The sequence below is a fragment of the Pleurodeles waltl genome, chromosome 1_2, assembly GCF_031143425.1.
Source record: "Pleurodeles waltl isolate 20211129_DDA chromosome 1_2, aPleWal1.hap1.20221129, whole genome shotgun sequence".
Classification (NCBI taxonomy): Eukaryota; Metazoa; Chordata; class Amphibia; order Caudata; family Salamandridae; genus Pleurodeles; species Pleurodeles waltl.
Genome location: NC_090437.1, coordinates 481378657 through 481397732, shown reverse-complemented (window position 1 = coordinate 481397732; position 19076 = coordinate 481378657). Strand labels below are relative to the sequence as shown.

The 19076-nt window shown below is 46.2% G+C and overlaps 1 protein-coding gene across 1 annotated transcript in view; it reads right to left on the bottom strand.

The window, feature by feature from the left end:
• The window catches only part of PAPSS1 (3'-phosphoadenosine 5'-phosphosulfate synthase 1), a 340888-nt gene extending 322132 nt beyond the window's left edge, over positions 1-18756 (bottom strand). The window contains exon 1 of the mRNA XM_069241180.1: positions 18591-18756. Within this exon, the coding sequence (XP_069097281.1) occupies positions 18591-18650 (60 nt within the window). The 5' untranslated portion in view covers positions 18651-18756. The remainder of the gene's footprint in view (positions 1-18590) is intronic.
• Between the last annotated feature and the right edge of the window lie 320 nt (positions 18757-19076).

The window sequence follows — 19076 nt, the reverse complement described above, 5'->3', positions numbered from 1 at the left end:
AGTCTTTGATATCCCGAGACTTCAGAAACAGAAGGCAAACTCAGTCAGGCCCTTGGAGAAACTTTAGATTGCAGGATGTATGGAGTTAGATCCAGTCCTCTCTCTCTCTTCCCTTTCTCTCAGGAAAGAAGCAGCAGGCTAACACAGCAGAGTACACAGCAAAGTGGCAGTCCCTCCTGACAGCCCTGCAGTCTTTCTTCCTCGCAGAATGTCCACAGTCCAGAAGTGTTTTGAGTATCTCATGTCAGAGGCCCAGTACTTGTACCCAAATGTGTCTTTGAAGTGGGGGAGACTTCAAAGAGTGGTTTTGAAGTGCTCGAGTTCCCTTTCAGCCCAGGCCTGCCTGCCAGGAGGTCTGTAGGGGGTATTATCAGACCCTGGTGTGGGGTCTGGCCACATCCCTTTGAAGTGTGAGTGAGAGCCCCTCCACCCATCTTGTACAGGAAGACCCATCAGTATGCAGTTGGAACGAAGGGGCAGTGGAGTGTCCTGTATTTATGGCTGTCTGGATGGAATGCACAAAGGTAGCTGTCACCTAACCTTACACAGCCCAGACGCAGATTGGAAGCAGGCTAAGGAATAGAACTGTTAAAGTATGAAAATGCCAACTTTCTATAAGTGGCATTTTCAGACCTGCAACTTAAACAACACCTTTACCAAAAGATGTGTTATTAAATTGTAAGTCTAGAGACACAAAACTCAATTTTTCCATCTTTTCCCAATTCACTATATTTTAAAGCAATCCTCCTACTAGCGTTTGGGAGAGATAGTCCTTGCAATAGTGAAAAACAAATGTATGAGTTTTTCCACTATCTGGAGATGTTAAACTTAAAAGTACATGTCCAACTTTTTAAATACACTGCACCCAACTCTTGGGGCTAACCAGGGCCTACCTTAAGGGTGCCTTACAGTGAATAACAAGCATTTGCAATGCAATAGGTCTCGCATTTTCTTGAGTTAGAGCTAGTGGTGTTGTAAATTCATAATTGGACTTTTCTTGCCACATAAATTGGCGAACCCTTCCTCAATTTGTTTTTTCCTTCCACATAATTCCAGTGGCCCTGCATATAACTAAAGCACTTCCATTTACCTTCTTCCTCAATCTCCAGCAAAAAATGAAAACGCTGCAATTTAGCATCCTAGATTAGATCTGCCATGCTTATTCCAATAGAATACTACTTTCAGTACTCCAACATCAAAGTTGCTGGCTGGCTAACAAAATTCCCCCCACAAATAAAGACGCAAGACATCAATGGAGGAGTAAGCAAGAGAAAAACTAGAAGGGTCCCCCAAACATATCAAGAGTATTCAAACTGTCAGTGTAAGAAGGATGTTAGGATGGCCTGAAACATGGTCATAATTGCAATAAGTAGAGATTAATAAAACAAACAATTATCATATAAACCCAATAAAAACCTTTTTCAGAAATAAAAACTTTTGGCATTACACTGTAATTACAAATTAATCACTGCGAGCAAAAGGGGTTAAAATTGCTGTGCATGTATTAAAAATACCTAAGATGGCTTTAGAATAATGGTGCCTCAGTATTCACATAGAACTGCAACAGCTGTGTGTTGCAAAGGAGATCTTTAGGCACTTTTTACAAATTAAACACTGCAAAAATGAGTTAAAGGGGTTCAAAGTGGATGTATATATATTAAACATGCCTGAGATGGCTTTAGAATAATGTTACCTCAGTATTCACATTGAACTGCAACAGCTGTGTGTTTGAAAGGAAAGCTTTAGGCACTTGCACGTGATTATTTACAAATTAAGCACTGAGTGAGCTAAAGGGGTTAAAAGTGGCTGTACATATATTTAAAATGCCCAAGATGGCTTTAGAATGATGCTGCCTTCGTTTTCACATTGAGCTGCAGCAGCCGCACATTGCAAAGGATAGTTGTGGTACTGGCACATGATTGTTTACGAATTAATCACTGCAAGCCAAAAGGGTTAAAAGTGGCTGTACATATATTAAAAATGCCAGAGATGGCTTTAGACTAAAGCTGCCTCAGAATTCACATTGAACTGCAACAGCTACACGTTGCAAAGGAAAGCTTTAGGCACCTGCACATGATTATTTACAAATTAAGCACTGCGAGAGAGAGCTAAAGGGATTGCCAGTAAAAAAAAAAAAAAAAAGAAATCACAGTGGGAGAAAGTATATAATTGTCCATTATGTAACAAACAAATGTAATGTGGGCTACATAGTCATAAAAAGTCAAGTTAACTGATAGGAAAGGAGTATTAAGCGCTATGGCTGCCAAGGAGTGCGAAGAAGAAACACAAGAAACAATGTGAAGTAACTGGTAGTCATGCAAATCGCTCCAATACTGCTGTTCGAGTTCGCGCTGGTTAAAACTTGAAAGCGCCATGGAGCGCAAAGAGAAGAGACAAAAGAAAAGTAGTTTGCTCACAGTAAAGCATATTGCCAATCGTGCAATAACCATGTAACCGTGTTTGTCTGCAAGGTGTAACAAAGCAGCCTCAAAGTGGGAAAACCATAAAGCATGCAGCAATGACATCAAGGGATTTTTTAAAGGAGCGAATAAATGTGATAGGCATGAGATGGGTGTGGTGAAAGCCCACAGAATGGATGACAACAGGTTGCATGTGCTTGCTCACTCGACCTAACAAGAAAGGTTTGGGCCTCACAAGCGGATACACTTACTAGGTAGAAATGGCAGTTTAAACTGCTCACACAGGCTCTTCAATGGCAGCCCTGAGGCATGTTTGAAAGGCTACTGTAGTGGGTGGCACAATGAGTGCTGAAGGACCACTAGTAGCATTTGACTTGCAGGCCCTGGGCACACATAGTGCACTTTACTAGGTACGTACTAGTAAATCAAATATGCTGATCATGGAGAAGCACATCGTAGAACATTTTAGCAGGGAGGGCACGTGCACTTTAGCATTGATTAGCAGTGGTGAAGCCAGCAAAAATGGGGTCAGAAAAAGAAGAGGAGGAAGGCAATAAGTCTGGGGATAACTTTGCAGAAAAGGGTAATTTCCAACAATAATAATGGGAGAAACCATGTGCGTGTTGTGTTGTGTGTAGGAGGATGAAGGCAAACGGGAAAATAAAACGGTCTGAGGGAGACTTTTACCTTCCATCACATGTCTATACATACTAAAAGTTGAGAAAACCAAACAATTTTCACCTTGTCTTTACCATGACTAAATTATTGACATTTGTACACCAGGTAAGTAGTTAAAAGGATACAAATCTCATTTTATTGCTTCTCATGGGCCACCTCATCTTTCGACTACAGGCCGACACGAAGACCACAATAAGAGACACACTCAATTACAGACCTCCCTGGGGCTCCAGCCAGCTTTCTGCAATGCTATACCCAATCTTATCGACTCCTACCACTACATCCTTCTCTGCAACCTCAGTTTCCACATCGACGACCCAAACAACGCCAACTCTACCACTCTCCTAGAAAACCTGAACAATCTTGGCCTCATTCATCTGGTCACCAAGCCCATGCACAAAGCTGGACACACACTTGACGCTATCTTAACCTCCAGTGACAGAATCAAATTCACCCACGTCACAGAACTCACCTGGACTAACCACACCATTGTTCAATGCACCATCTCGGACACCCAGCACACCATCAGCAGGCACCACAGCAGCACCTAATGAAACTGGGGCAAGATAACAGGGACTCAATGGACACATGTCCACTGCACCATTCAACTCGAAACTTCAGCGAGCTTTGACAAGACCGTCCGGAACTTCTCCACCTGGATCTCCAAGTGTGCCGACAGTCGCCCTCCTATCACCAGCAAAAGTCAACAAAAAAAAGTCACCTGGTACACCCCAGAGCTCAGATCTACCAAGCACAACTGCTACCAACTCAAGAAGCATCGGCACGTCATCAATGACCCCTCCAACAGAGCGGCCTACAAAGTAGCCCTCGACAACTACCACTGGCGCATCAAGGAAGCCAAGAGATCAGCCATCACCGCTCGCATCGACTCTGCATCCAACCACTGAAAAGAACTCTTTCAACTAGTCAAAAAATTATCCAACCTGACAGTCACAGAGAATAACATCCACCCCTCACAAGAACTACGTGACACCTCTCCGACTACTTCCACAGCAAGACTGCCACCATCTACAACAACTTCAACCCCCAACCCATCACCCTCAGCCTCGACAACCTCAACCAACCAGCCATTCGATCACCACCTGGTCTCTGCTCACCACGCAAACGACCACGGCCATCATGTTATTCATCCACTACGAGCACCCACCAACCACTGCCCCACCATCTCTTTAACCTCTGAACCAACCCTATCAGCACGAAACTCGCCAGCCTCCGCAATAACTCCATTTCCACAGTAACTTTCCCGGACTGGTAGAAACATGCACAGGTCAGACCCTGCCTAAAAAAAAACTTCAGCCGACCACAGTGACTTCAAAAATTACTGGCCGATCTACCTGCTCCTCTACCCAGCCAAAATACTCGAGAAGGCCATCAACCAACAGCTCACTGAATGCCTGCAACGAACACACCTACTCAACACTTCTCAATCCAGATTCTGGGCCAACCACAGTACTGAGACTGCACTGATTGATGAAATCAGACCACTCCTCGACCGCAGAGAAACTGTGGCCAAGATCCTCCTCAACCACTATGCTCTGTTCAACATCCTCTCCCACCACACCCTCATCAACAGACTCTACAACATCAGCATACAGCAAAACGCTCTCAAGTGGATCCCATCTTTTCTCACAGGACACATACAGAGCATCCAACTGCCCTCCTTACCCAGGAACATCATATGCGGCAAACCCCTAGGATTATCCCTTAGCCCCACCTTGTTCAACATCTTCATGACCACCCCACTCGCGGATGTCGTCAGCTCCCATTGACACAACATAATCCCCTACATAGACGACACTCCACTTATCCTTTCACTGACCAACGACCACGCCAAAGTCTAAACCAACTCCTGGAACACCATGACCAACGTAGCCAATTAGATGAGAGACAACTGCCTCAAACTCAACTCTGACAAAACAGAAGTACTAATCCTCAGGAAGAACACCTCATTATGGGACCACAGCTGGTGGCCAGCGGAGGGCTAGGGCCAACACCCATACAGACAGACCATGCACCCAATCTGATCATCATCCTTGACAGCCAACTTACCATGAAATGACAAGTCAACTCACTCACCTCCTCCTCCTGCTGCTTCCACAGACTTATCATGCTCAGCAAAATCTTCAGATGGGTCCAAATCAACACCAAAAAGACCGTCACGCAGGCCCTCGTCACCAGCTGCCTCAACTATGGCAACGCCCTCTACACCGCAATTTCCACCCAGCACCTTAAGAAGCTCCATACCATACAGAACTCTGCAACAGACTCATCCTGGACCCCCCCCCCCAAATGACCCACATCACCTTCCACCTCAGAAACCTCCAATGACTCCCCATCGAGAGCAGGTGTCAGTTCAAGATCCTCACACACACATACAAGGTTCTACACAAGCAAGGACCATTCTACATCAACCATCGACTGATCTTCCACCTGCCCACAAGACTCCTACGATCTGCCTCGTTTGCCCTCGCACACACTCCACCACATGTCGCAGCGAGGGCACCCCTCCCTGGTGTCAGCCACTGGTCGTGACACGCACCAGGGAGGTAATGTGGGCGTCGGCACCCAAGGGGTTAATTTGTCCTTGGGACAAGTAGGCCAACCTCCCTGCAGCACAAAGCCTTTGGCTGCCAGTTTACAGAGAAGGGAACTGCCTGCATTTGAGGTAATGTGCGTGTTCATGTTAATGCTGTTCGAACTTTTATTTATGGTTCATTAATGAAAAGCCTTCATTATTAGGGTGAGCTCTGAAAATATACATTTTAAAGTCACACTGCACGACTGACAGTGGTTCCATGAAAAAAAAAAATGAAGAAAAAAAAGTGTATACACGTTTGAAAAGTTTAACAATACGAGGCTAAGTATAATGCTCCCAAAATGCTCCCCGATTGGATGCAAATGTTTGCAGAAGCTTGTAAGCAAGAGCGATGAATCTTGGCTTTCATAATAAAATGTTCAGAAAAAAATGCAAGTAGAAAAAAAAAAAGTTACACTATTATTAAATTTTAGGTGCTATTTCTTTGAAGAGTCATTTAGTAAAATGTGTTGATGCATGCTAGTATGCTAATGGAAAATTAGTGTCACCATTTTCAAGATTATGGGAAGCATGAACATAAACTAGCACTAGCAAAGCCTACCGATCCAATATTTTTTATGAGTCTTTTGGTTTTGTCAATGCGAGTCTTGTTTTGACATGGCTTTTGTAACACTTTATTGTTGTGAGAGCTGCCAGGCCCTCGCCATTGTAAAAAATACTGGCAAAAAGAGAAAAAGGTTTTGGTCTCAAAAACAACACATGGGCACCAGTGGCATAACAAAGGCTCCAGGGGCCCCCCTCAGCACAGCACCTGCCCTGAGTGAGTCTGGAGGTGGGGCCTCCATGTTCTTTGCAGGGGACCCCTCCAGTTTTGTTACACCACTGACTGCAACAGTAGTTCCTGGCACTGAACAAAACTACTTTGTGTGTCAATATGCTCCTCATGGAAGAGCGGAATGTGATCACTCACAGTAAAGCCAGCCAATAGAGAGAGAAATAGAAGTTTAATAGAAACAAAATTTCTTTGTTAATGCCAGACCTAATTAGGGACCCAATTCTTAAAGAAAGTCACAAAAGTGCATCCATGTTATAGGTCTTTGAATAAGTGGCTTTCGTGAATTCACAAGAACTTACAGAAGTAGACCAGGAAATCGTAATCTTAGAAAATATTTGTGAACTGTATTTTAGCATGAGCAAATATGCACATGTAGATTTGCTCATGTGAAAAATCTACTGAGCGTTACAAGTTCACTTTCCCTCCAACCACTTTGTCCCCAACCCAGGAAGAACAAGTACTGCCATTGTCAGAAGTCAATTTCCAACCTTTCTCATTTTGGGAAAAGATTAGAGAAGATCTGGCGAAAATCCTTAAAACATGCACCTTAGAGGGTTTGCAGACTCAAAGGCATTGCAGCCCTAGAACTATTGCTAACTGCTTCCTCCAGCATGTAGATCTGCGGAGAGGTGGCAAAATAAGGAAATTGTATAGTAGGGACAAGTAGATTTTTTTCACACAAGTAGATTTAAGAAGCAGCATGTCCCAAGGACAAGTGTATATTTTATTAAATCCCATGCCCCCGAGTCTGTACTGAGGAATAATGACGAGTAAGGCAGTAGTGAAATTATATTTCCCCGATAAATTGGAACCGGGCAGAGAGGTTCCTCCAGGCATTAGTCAGGAGTGACTGGCATAACCCGTAGATGATGAGCCGGCAGTTTTGCCAACTTTGAGATCAAACACATGCACAGGAATGGATTCAAACTGGGATAGCCTGCTGTACCAGTCCACAGAATGTGATTTGTCTTACTCATTTTCCTCCCCTATTCACAGAAAAGAAAAAACGTTATCACTCCTCACGAAAAAAAAGGTAGGCTTTATAAATTGCTGAGCAGTTTTCTGTCCTTTGATCCTGGCTAAGAACAAAATTATTGTTCCTGCTTTAGAATGTTTTTGGCTTTTACATAATTTATGCAGAACAAAATACTGTTTTGAAACGGATTATCATTTGAATTGAGGGTAACTTTAATTAACATATGGGAAAGAGACAAAACCCTAAGGGAGGCAGTATATGACTTAAGTAAATACTGAATAATTCAAATTATTAAATAGGCTACTTTTTTCTTGAAAGTAGCTTATTTAATAATTTGAAGAACTATGCTTAGAAGCTTGTGTTTTACAAGGCTCATAATTGTTCACTAACTTATGGGTATCATGTAAACTTTACTGCGATATCTGAACTTGTATTTTCTTTTTTGTGCTTGCACTGTAATGAAAAATAATGTATGTAATGTTTATATTTTTAAATTTTTATACACGCTTTCCGGTCTGAAATAAACGTGCATTGGACTTAGACATGTCCTTTTAGTAATGTGCATCAGTACGCAGTGTACCACATATAGCTGAATGCCTCGGTGTGTGTCTCACAAACTTTTTTATTTTAAAGTCTCAAGTTCAGTGTAATGCTGGACTGCAACAGTTGTAATTAAACTCAGGACTCAAATGAGTGGGCTGTTAATCCATATACTTATTTCTTTACAGATTGTATTCTAAACTAGATGCTGCTATTCACAGTTTACAATCGCAAGGGAAAGAAACACTGGAACAAAGGTAACAGAGCACAATGGTGTCTGAAGGATGTGCTGTCATTCTTCCATAGAATTTAAGAGATGGAGAAGTCTTCAGGAGCAAACAGATAGCAAGGGTGAGTCTGAGATGACTGACTGCAGGCAGAAGCTCATTTGTGTTTCTTACCCTGAATTGCGTCCTCACAGCAGCATGACAGCAGTGCTTGAGACAGACAATGGAGGGTTAAATCTATTGTAACTCCAGTCCTCGAAAGAATATTTGGGGAGTGAGCAACTTTCACCCAAACATTCCAGGAGGTTTATTTATTATTCTAAGTCCAGTCCTGGATTATTTTGTGGAAAGTTATAAATTGCCCAAGTATTTTTAGGGACCGTTGAAAAGTAGTAATTTTGAATTAGATAAAGTGTTGGCCTGAAGGCGCACCTCTGCGCAAAAAAAAAAAAAAAAAATTAATACCCAGGTAGGAGGAGTTAGAAAAGGAATTCAAGTTATACCTCAATATTAGAGTGTGAATTTGACGATGTTTTTATTTTATAGGTCAGACAATACTTATCATAAACCTTGACCCATCCTTCAACCCAACTATGCACCTAACATTAACACAAACATTAGCCCCATCTCTAATCATGTTCCAGGGTCTAACAACAACACCCGCTTGATGCAAAATCATAACCCTCAACATACCGATAATGCTAATACCACCCTTAACAGGCCCAGGGACTGACCAGAGCATAGCCATGCCCCAAGTACTAATCTAAGCACGACCATCCCGTTAACTCGTTCTTTGTTCTTAAACAAATACCCTAAACAGAATTTGAACAGTTCAAACTTGACCTTTCATACTTTAAAAAAAAAATAATAATAATGTTTTACACCAAGCATCCTTAATTCAATAGGACTAGAACTTTCTTCCACCTGGCAAGATCTTATTCTAACTGCATTCATAATGCACTATTGTGTGCAACCAAGGTGGCCCACTGTGAGCAACAGCTGGTTAGAACAAAAACTGAACAATAAAAGCCCACCTGTTAGAGTGCTAACGTATAAAAAGATAAAAGGTAATGGATGTGCAAAATCTATTAAAAAGAGACAGTGTAGCTGACTTCCTGAGACTCAGGGCCATATGTACGAACACATTTTCCCATAGACACAGAATGGGTAAAACACTTTGCTACATCTGGCCCTCAATGCCTACATCTCTTGGTACATTCTCTCACCACCGGGAGATTCTGGAACATACATCTCAAAAAATGTATTGTACTGCAGAAGGATCAAATATCAATTAAAGGATTAACCCGCCAGGTGAGTGGTCCGTAGACAATATACAGGTCGTTGGACTGCACTCTGTACAATAGGCACCCAGACCAAAGGTGATGTGCTTATGCATCCTCATAAGGATTAGCAGACATGCTGCAGCATTCTAGCTTTCTGATTTGTGCCGTCAGCTAGGCAGGAAGGACAAGGCAAAAACATGTATCATACTGCAAGCTTAGAACAAGGACAGTGGGCAAAGGCACTCGGTAAGGACAGGGCAAAGTGTTTTTTTTTTTTGTGTTTTTTTCGGCAGCCTTATCGGGGAATAACACAGAACGAAAATATTATTATTCTGGGGGTACGAACCGTTGCAGAGTCGAAAGCCATGTCAATAAAGGCCCCATTGGCTGAAAGTATGCAAGTCGGGTGTGCACAGAACCTGGTTCCAAAAATTACGCTGGTCACCAAGGATAAGTCTCCTTGCTAAAATGATTCAATCTCCGCCACTGCTCATGCATCTAAGGAAGGACTGCAGGCAAATACGACTTTAGTTGGCGTTACAGGTCCTTTGTCTGAAACAATATTAATCAGATGATTATCAATGGTAAATAAATGGATTGCAAAGAGACTATTCAAATGAGATACGGCCAGATGGCAAAGTGAAACAAGCAATTGCAACGCAATGGGTCTCACGTTTGCTTGAGTTAGAGCTGTTAACGTGGTAAATTCCTAACTGGACTTTCCTTGCCACTTAAATTGAAAATGAAAAGTAAAACAGTTGACATAGCAAGCAGATTCAAAGCGCCACAACCACCATGAGCATGAGCGCGAAGGAGACACAGAAAAAGAAAGTTTGCTCACAGTCAAACGTATTGGCAAGCGTGCAGTTATCCATGTAACAGGGTCGATGTCCAAGGTGGTAACCAAACCACCCAAAAGGAGGAACAAACAAAGCATTTACCAATGTAAACAAAGGATTTTTGAAAGGCAAGCCCACGAACGAGTGATAGTGATGGGCGTGTGGTCGGCGTGCTTAAGATTACAACAGGTCAGAGCTGCACACTCGACCTAAAAATCAGAGAGGAGATAACGGCTGTGGGTCACTTCTAACTCATTTTTTTGTGGTAACTTTACTGTATCTTGCAAGTGCTAAGCAGGGTGATGCTCCGATTCCAGTAACCCAAAATATAGTTTATTTAACAGACATAACCTCTTGCCTCATTTCCATTCCAGAGTGGATGATATTAAGTAAGTAATGCCTCAGTGCATCCAAGAATGAAGTTCTAATCTTTGACGATCCCAGCCCAAGTCACCTCCCTTTCAAATGGTCAGATTAGCTAGGGCAATCTCCCTCTCCGGTGCACAAAGCAAGAAACCTGGGTATACTCTGATTAGAAAATGCATTTTACCCCCCAGGTGAATGCTGGCTTCCACCTCAACGTGCTCAGCAACTTGGAAGAAAAAATGATGTGCATCTGTGGCTCTCCACCATTGACCATTCTGCCCCATGAACATACGCATCAGGAGGACAACTTCTAAATTACAAAGGAACTGGAAATCATCCTTTACCGCCGAGCCTTCCGTGACAATGTACTCCAAGAGCTTCCCAGATGCTCGTTGTTCCGGTTTTCCTCTTGCTTGCTGCTTCTTCACTTCTAGAAGTCCCCATTTGACTTTAAAGGCTTATCTCCTACTGTCTTCCCTTTCTAGTTCTGAAATGTTCAGTCAGTGCTGCTAACTGAACCTGATCCAGCTTGCATTACCCCCTTCCTTTCACAGTGGTCCCTCACATTTCTCCTTTCTTGCCTTTCCCTCGAGAAAACTGCCCCACTCCTTGGAGTCCCTCCCATTCCCGCCTCTCATCCTTCCCACCCCACTGTTCTGACTCTGGAGCAGGTCTGCAGAACATAGCGCTTTCTAAAATCACTTTTAAACAAATAACTAGGGCAAGATTTGCCACACAGACGGGATGTTATTTTCTACGTCCAATTTAAATGGACATACCCATTAATATAGATAAGTTGGCCAATGAACATGGGCAGGCCACTGCCTTCTGCTCATAAAAACGAGGGGAAAAAAAAAACACTGGCATGCAAACGCAGACTAAATTTCACAGGACAGAACTCGCTGTACACGATATTTTTCGAGGCACAGCACTGAAATATGGGGCTAGCTAGGTAGACCAAAATAGAAGTTTTATTTATTTTATTTTGTAATTTGCCCTGAGGTTGAGTTCCTCCCATGTTAAACTGTAATCATCGTCCATTCTGATCGTGTATTTAGCACGAAAAGCTACACTTTAGTTTTTGTTATGGTTTTAAAGAGTATTGTCTTCTGTAAGAAATCTAGAAATCCGGTCTGGTGGCTACACAGTCTACTACAGAAGCAGAAGACAGAGGCTTTTCACTTAGTTGCCTTGTATGATCCGGAGCGAACTGACCCCCACCGCCGCAGCGTCTAGCCGAAATAAGGTACAGCACGTGTGAAAAATAAAAGTGTTAACTTTTGCAAACGAATGCCTGGTGGTGTCGGAAGCTGAATATTCATGTGAGCCCCCCCACCCTTAAATTCATTCAATCAGAAAAGAAAGTGTAAGATGTGTGGATGCAAAGCTAGTGTGTGTGCTGACGCAAACTCCTAGCTTCTAAGGGTGACGGACCATATGCAGGTCAACTGGCCCCTTCCCGATATATAAACAACACAATCCAACCTGTCAAGGGAGAATCGAGTTGTCCGTCCTCTAGCACTTATTTTTCACGCGCAGACAATATTTGCTCAGTACAGGGCCGCTATGACTAAACAAAAAGCGACAGCCCTGTAATATACAGCTGTTTGCAAGGACAGGCAGTAGTCTCGTCTTAAACCTTTAAGGAATGTAACAGAAACACACGAGGGGCGCAAGTGTGAAAACAAATGTGAGGGAGGGGGCGGGAGACATTGTTGAAATTCCCACGCCACAATAAAACACAAACGTACAGAATGCCGATTCGCGCAAGGAAGGACGTCTAAGCGTCACCTTCAGAGGGTTCTCTACCCAGTCGTCAACAACACATCTTTTGATCTTGGACACAATTAATGCCTCACACGTTACTTAAAAAAATATGTCAAACAGAAGTCCGTCAATCATTATGTTCTAATCTTCATGTATTCATTCGGTTTCACTTCAACGTCACAATAGGTAGACATTGGGTTCAACAAGTCCTGTTCTCCACACACTACTCTACAAGATACAGCAATTAGTGAAAGAGACCACTTATTAAACTACATAACATGTCTTCAAACTGGAACAGGCCCTCCTGTCCTACTGTACCCAGTACCAGATCTTCGCGCAAACAACTGCGTCAATTGACTACAGATGACAAACGAAGCAGCGTCACCGGGTCCTATCAGTGTTAAACGGGCTCATATGACAGTGTGTCCTTCCAAGCACTGGCACTACTTGCAGGGGTCAGAGCCACCACCAAAAGGACAGCTTGATATAAAGAATTCACGCAACACACCAACACCAGTCATTGACTACCAACCACTATTAAGCCATGGAAGATTAAATGCAGAACATAACAAGTATTTCGAAACTGCATTCTTTTATTGGGCGTTACTAGGTTGTTATAAGTCCAAACAACACACCGGACACTGACGAACGCTACTTATTTGTAATGTGCCCATTTGCTAAAAACTCATTTTCTTTGTGCTGACAACATAATTACAGTGAGTAGTAAGTAACGTCGCCATCGACAGCAGGTCTTGGGTCAGAATTCAGGCATAGGCCCAAGTACTAAAATAAATAATGGAGGACTAATTAGCATATAGGCAGAGTGCAATGACGTTGTGTGGTGACGTCAAGGGAAGCACTACAACCGCCTTATAGCTGTCATGTTAAGACTACAGACGTATCTTACAGTTAATAAACAAGGGTGGCTAAGTAGAATCTTTTAATGTAAATATATCTATGCAGAGTACTTCCTAGTTACATTTAAAAACTGCAGTTTCATAGAGTCGCCGAAAGGAAACGTGCCGGTGTATTTTTTTTTTATTTTTTTTTTATAAGAGATGATTGATGTGCCTGCGTTTCTTTTCCGCAGTTGTGTTCAACCAGCATGAACGCAGAAAGAAGTCTCCTTTCCACACTGTTAAGGAACAAAGGTGTAAATGGCGGGTAGTCTGCTGCTTATAACAACTTTCTAGACCTTGCTGATGAATACATATGCTGACTGGGGTTAAATGTGCCTGGCGAGGCCAAATTGCTAGCCAATGCTGTAGCCAGTGCCACTGGAATTATGAGACTTTGCGACTGCTGCATTTTGTGCAGAATTATGGATCTGCCGTATTTGCCAAATAACCCATCAACCGCGGATTTCAAAGAAAAAAAAAAACCTAGTTCAAAACTTCAAACGGAACAAAAGTTACTAAAAAAGCAGCAACAAACGTTGCCGCGCAGTGGAGGATCTTTTGTAAAGGTTGACTGGTGACCTTTCAGTTGCCTATTTCTGAATTTAGGTGTCAAAACTGTTAGTAATGAGGTAAAACATTTGACCAGGAAGAGTTCACATGCGTTAAAAGCCAACATAATGAGATAATACTAACAAAAGTGCTGCATTATTTGACTTTTGCTGAAGCATTATTTAGTCAACCGTCTGACTAATTTGCCCCCACACATAATTCTATTGGCCCTGATTATAATAGAACAGCTACAGAGATAAGGCACTTTTAAAGGGACACCACAAGTTCAAGTTTCTTAGATAAGAAAGACATTTAATTCTCTTTCTATCTGGAGCTAAGAGGGACAGTGTGAGCTCTCTAAAATTGGGAAGGGGACGCCGTCCACCCACGTTCTCCCCGGACTCGTACCTTGATTCAGGCAAAGCCAGTGAGGAACTCAGGAAAAAACAAATAGGCGTCCCAAGATTGGTAAAATGAATAATACTGAACTAAGTAAAAGCAAAATCCTTTATTGAAAACACCCAGAAACAGCTATGTGTGGTAGGAAGCACTATGTAAAAAATAAGAACGCTCAAATAAATGCTAAGATAACATCACTTTGTAAGTACAGCGGCAATAAAGGCCGTCTAGATCTCAAAATGCGGTGTCCAATGCTATCTTTGTATTGTTTAGCTGCCCAATAAATGATGTGCCAACAAACAACCAGTATAGTTATTTGCTGGAGCAGAAGAGCTAAGAACACAAAGCCTATCAGTGGAACAGTTAAGGCATCAAAATAGTTTAAAAGAAGATTTAAAAAAAAAAAAAAAAACACAATTGGCTTATTTATTTAGTTGACTATGAAGATACAAAGGGTTCCTGGTGATAGCATGTGGCCTTCCTCATTCTAAAACAAAGACCCTAGGTACATTATTGAACAAGGTTTGGCAAAACCAGTAAGTCTGGCCTTGGCAACCTGGTGCATTTTTTTTACATTTATTTTTCGGGTTAGGAAGATGAGGGCAGAAGAGGACAGGGCAGATGTTGCTGGGGGCGCAGCAAGACTGTAGGAAGATGGGGGAGCAGGAGATCCTGCAAGTCTCCCGGGAGGGCATGGACAACAAGCCTGCAAGTGTCCAGGGGGCACACCAACGTTGCTGCAAGATGACGGAACAGGTAAGGCTCCAAGTCTCCCAGAAGGGCATAGGCAAGGCTCCAAATCTTCAGGGAGGGGAGGGCACAGGTAAAGCTCCAAGTCTCCCAGGGAGTTGGGGGAGGCACCAACAAGGCTACTACAGGGGGTACAGACCAGACTTCAAGTCTCTCTGTGGGGTTGGGGGGGGGGGGGGGGTGTTGCAGACAAGGCTGCGAGTCTCTCTGTGGGGGGGGGGGGGTTGCAGACGAGGCTGCGAGTCTCTCTGTGGGGGGGGGGTTGCAGACGAGGCTGCGAGTCTCTCTGTGGGGGGGGTTGCAGACGAGGCTGCGAGTCTCTCTTGCTGGGGGCGCAGGCGAGGCTGCGAGTCTCTCTCTAAAGAGGCGCAGGCGAGGCTGCGAGTCTCTCTCTAAAGAGGCGCAGGCGAGGCTGCGAGTCTCTCTCTAAAGAGGCGCAGGCGAGGCTGCGAGTCTCTCTTGCAGGGGGCGCAGGCGAGGCTGCGAGCCTCTCTCTAAAGAGGCGCAGGCGAGGCTGCGAGTCTCTCTTGCAGGGGGCGCAGGCGAGGCTGCGAGTCTCTCTTGCAGGGGGCGCAGGCGAGGCTGCGAGTCTCTCTTGCAGGGGGCGCAGGCGAGGCTGCGAGTCTCTCTTGCAGGGGGCGCAGGCGAGGCTGCGAGTCTCTCTTGCAGGGGGCGCAGGCGAGGCTGCGAGTCTCTCTTGCAGGGGGCGCAGGCGAGGCTGCGAGTCTCTCTTGCTGGGGGCGCAGGCGAGGCTGCGAGTCTCTCTTGCTGGGGGCGCAGGCGAGGCTGCGAGTCTCTCTTGCTGGGGGCGCAGGCGAGGCTGCGAGTCTCTCTCTAAAGAGGCGCAGGCGAGGCTGCGAGTCTCTCTCTAAAGAGGCGCAGGCGAGGCTGCGAGTCTCTCTTGCAGGGGGCGCAGGCGAGGCTGCGAGCCTCTCTCTAAAGAGGCGCAGGCGAGGCTGCGAGTCTCTCTTGCAGGGGGCGCAGGCGAGGCTGCGAGTCTCTCTTGCAGGGGGCGCAGGCGAGGCTGCGAGTCTCTCTTGCAGGGGGCGCAGGCGAGGCTGCGAGTCTCTCTTGCAGGGGGCGCAGGCGAGGCTGCGAGTCTCTCTTGCAGGGGGCGCAGGCGAGGCTGCGAGTCTCTCTTGCAGGGGGCGCAGGCGAGGCTGCGAGTCTCTCTTGCTGGGGGCGCAGGCGAGGCTGCGAGTCTCTCTTGCTGGGGGCGCAGGCGAGGCTGCGAGTCTCTCTCTAAAGAGGCGCAGGCGAGGCTGCGAGTCTCTCTCTAAAGAGGCGCAGGCGAGGCTGCGAGTCTCTCTCTAAAGAGGCGCAGGCGAGGCTGCGAGCCTCTCTCTAAAGAGGCGCAGGCGAGGCTGCGAGCCTCTCTCTAAAGAGGCGCAGGCGAGGCTGCGAGTCTCTCTTGCAGGGGGCGCAGGCGAGGCTGCGAGTCTCTCTTGCAGGGGGCGCAGGCGAGGCTGCGAGTCTCTCTTGCAGGGGGCGCAGGCGAGGCTGCGAGTCTCTCTTGCAGGGGGCGCAGGCGAGGCTGCGAGTCTCTCTTGCAGGGGGCGCAGGCGAGGCTGCGAGCCTCTCTTGCTGGGGGCGCAGGCGAGGCTGCGAGCCTCTCTTGCTGGGGGCGCAGGCGAGGCTGCGAGCCTCTCTTGCTGGGGGCGCAGGCGAGGCTGCGAGCCTCTCTTGCTGGGGGCGCAGGCGAGGCTGCGAGCCTCTCTTGGCGAGGCTGCGAGCCTCTCTTGCTAGGGGCGCAGGCGAGGCTGCGAGTCTGTCTTGCTAGGGGCCGCAGGCGAGGCTGCGAGTCTCTCTTCTTGCTAGGGGCCGCAGGCAAGGCTGCGAGTCTCTCTTCTTGCTAGGGGCCGCAGGCAAGGCTGCGAGTCTCTCTTCTTGCTAGGGGCCGCAGGCAAGGCTGCGAGTCTCTCTTCTTGCTAGGGGCCGCAGGCAAGGCTGCGAGTCTCTCTTGCTAGGGGCCGCAGGCAAGGCTGCGAGTCTCTCTTGCTAGGGGCCGCAGGCAAGGCTGCGAGTCTCTCTTGCTAGGGGCCGCAGGCAAGGCTGCGAGTCTCTCTCGCAGTCTCTCTTGCAGGGGGCGCAGACAAGGCTGCGAGTCCTTTGGGAATAGACAAGGATGTGAGTCTCTCTTGGGGGGCACAGACAAGGCTGCAAGGCTTTCTTGGGGGGCACAGACAAGGCTGCAAGGCTTTCTTGGGGGGCACAGACAAGGCTGCAAGGTTTTCTTGGGGGACACAGACAAGGCTGCAAGGTTTTCTTGGGGGACACAGACAAGGCTGCAAGGCTTTCTTGGGGGACACAGACAAGGCTGCAAGGCTTTCTTGGGGGACACAGACAAGGCTGCAAGGCTTTCTTGGGGGGCACAGACAAGGCTGCAAGGCTTTCTTGGGGGGCACAGACAAGGCTGCAAGGCTTTCTTGGGGGGCACAGACAAGGCTGCAAGGCTTTCTTGGGGGGCACAGACAAGGCTGCAAGGCTTTCTTGGGGGACCAGAAAAGGCTCCAAGCATCTCTCATGGGGGCACAGCCAAGGTTCCAAGCATCTCTCATGGGGGCACAGACAAGGGAGCCAGTCTCTAGAGGGGCAGCGACAGGGCTGCAGGTCTCTTAGCAGACCCAGACAAGACCCCAAGGCTCTCAGGAGGCACGGACAAAGCTACAAGTGTTTTGTGGGTTCATGCAAGTTGCAGGTCCCGGGAGGAGCACCAAGGTGCTGTAGGCCTCAGGCAAGCGGGTGCTTCAAGTTTCTCCTAAATGTCTTGAGGGTGGGCAGGCCGCTTTAAGTATTGGGAAGCAGGTCTCGGGTGAGCAGACGGGACACAGGAGGTCTTTGGAGATTTTAAGGTGTTGCAGGTCCTGGGCGATTTAAAACTTGAGGCGGCAGTCAGCTGCAGGTCTCGGAGGAGGGGTGAACTATCAGGGATACAAGTGTCATCAGTACCCAGTGCACAGCTACGTGATGCGCTCTCTGGTGCTTAGAGTGTAGTTCAAGGCTATTGGTTTCAAAATCCAAGCATGCACACCAATAGTTGGGATAACTTAAATTAAGGCGTTATGAGGATGCAAAAAGGAGAAATGATCTTTGCCCATTGGCTTGCAATGGGGTGAGGTCTGTAAGGACAGAGCAAGTAAATATATATTTATTTAAAGACATATGTATATTTATGGACATAACAAAAGTAAAAATAAAAAACAAATCAGCAGTTGCTGCCCTAAATAGACATGCGTTTGTTTGCTGTCGCTGGTCTTCAGCGAAGGCAAGTCTGGGGGGCTGAGGGCAGCAGGTAGGGGGGTGTTCAGAGCTCCGAGGTCCCGAGCCTCAGGATATCAAGGTTCCTGATTTCTAGTGTCTGAAATTCTTGATGGTACTGGGCACCGAGCGCTGAGTGGTTCTGAGGATGCTGTCGGTTGTCGCTACCTGGCAGCGGTAGAAAGCACAACCTATAGCCGACTGCAGCCTGTGTCTCTCCCAAGCACTCCCGCCCTCCCGTGCTCACCCAGTTCTGCAGTTTGTTGTTCAGCTTCACTTTCTTGTGCTGGCTCTCGGAGATCTCCATGTCAGGTCCTGTCCGTGGGCGATGCTGTGCTCTCTGGGCTCCGGCTGTATACCGAGTGGAGGAGGAAGAGACTGTTTGGCTAAGAGAAGCTTCGGCTCCCGCCCAACTCCCCGCCCTCAGTGCCACGCCAGTGACTAGTTCCCATTAGAGGAATTAACATGAGCAACGGCCTAGCCCACGTGACTCAACGTCACGTCCCGTCTCTGGTCTTTAGTTTCAAGGCTATAGTTATGTGTGTTGTTCTCAAGCAGGTGCATATCGACACCTTTAGCTAAAATTGCTCTTGGTGTTCGGATTAGCGGTGGGCGGACCAACAGATTTATAGACAGAGCTGATCTCAGAGGCTGGCTCGGATTTTAGAGCTCGTGCACAAATTGACACCTCAAAATGTTTCCTATGTAATCGTAAAATATGATAACGCCTCTT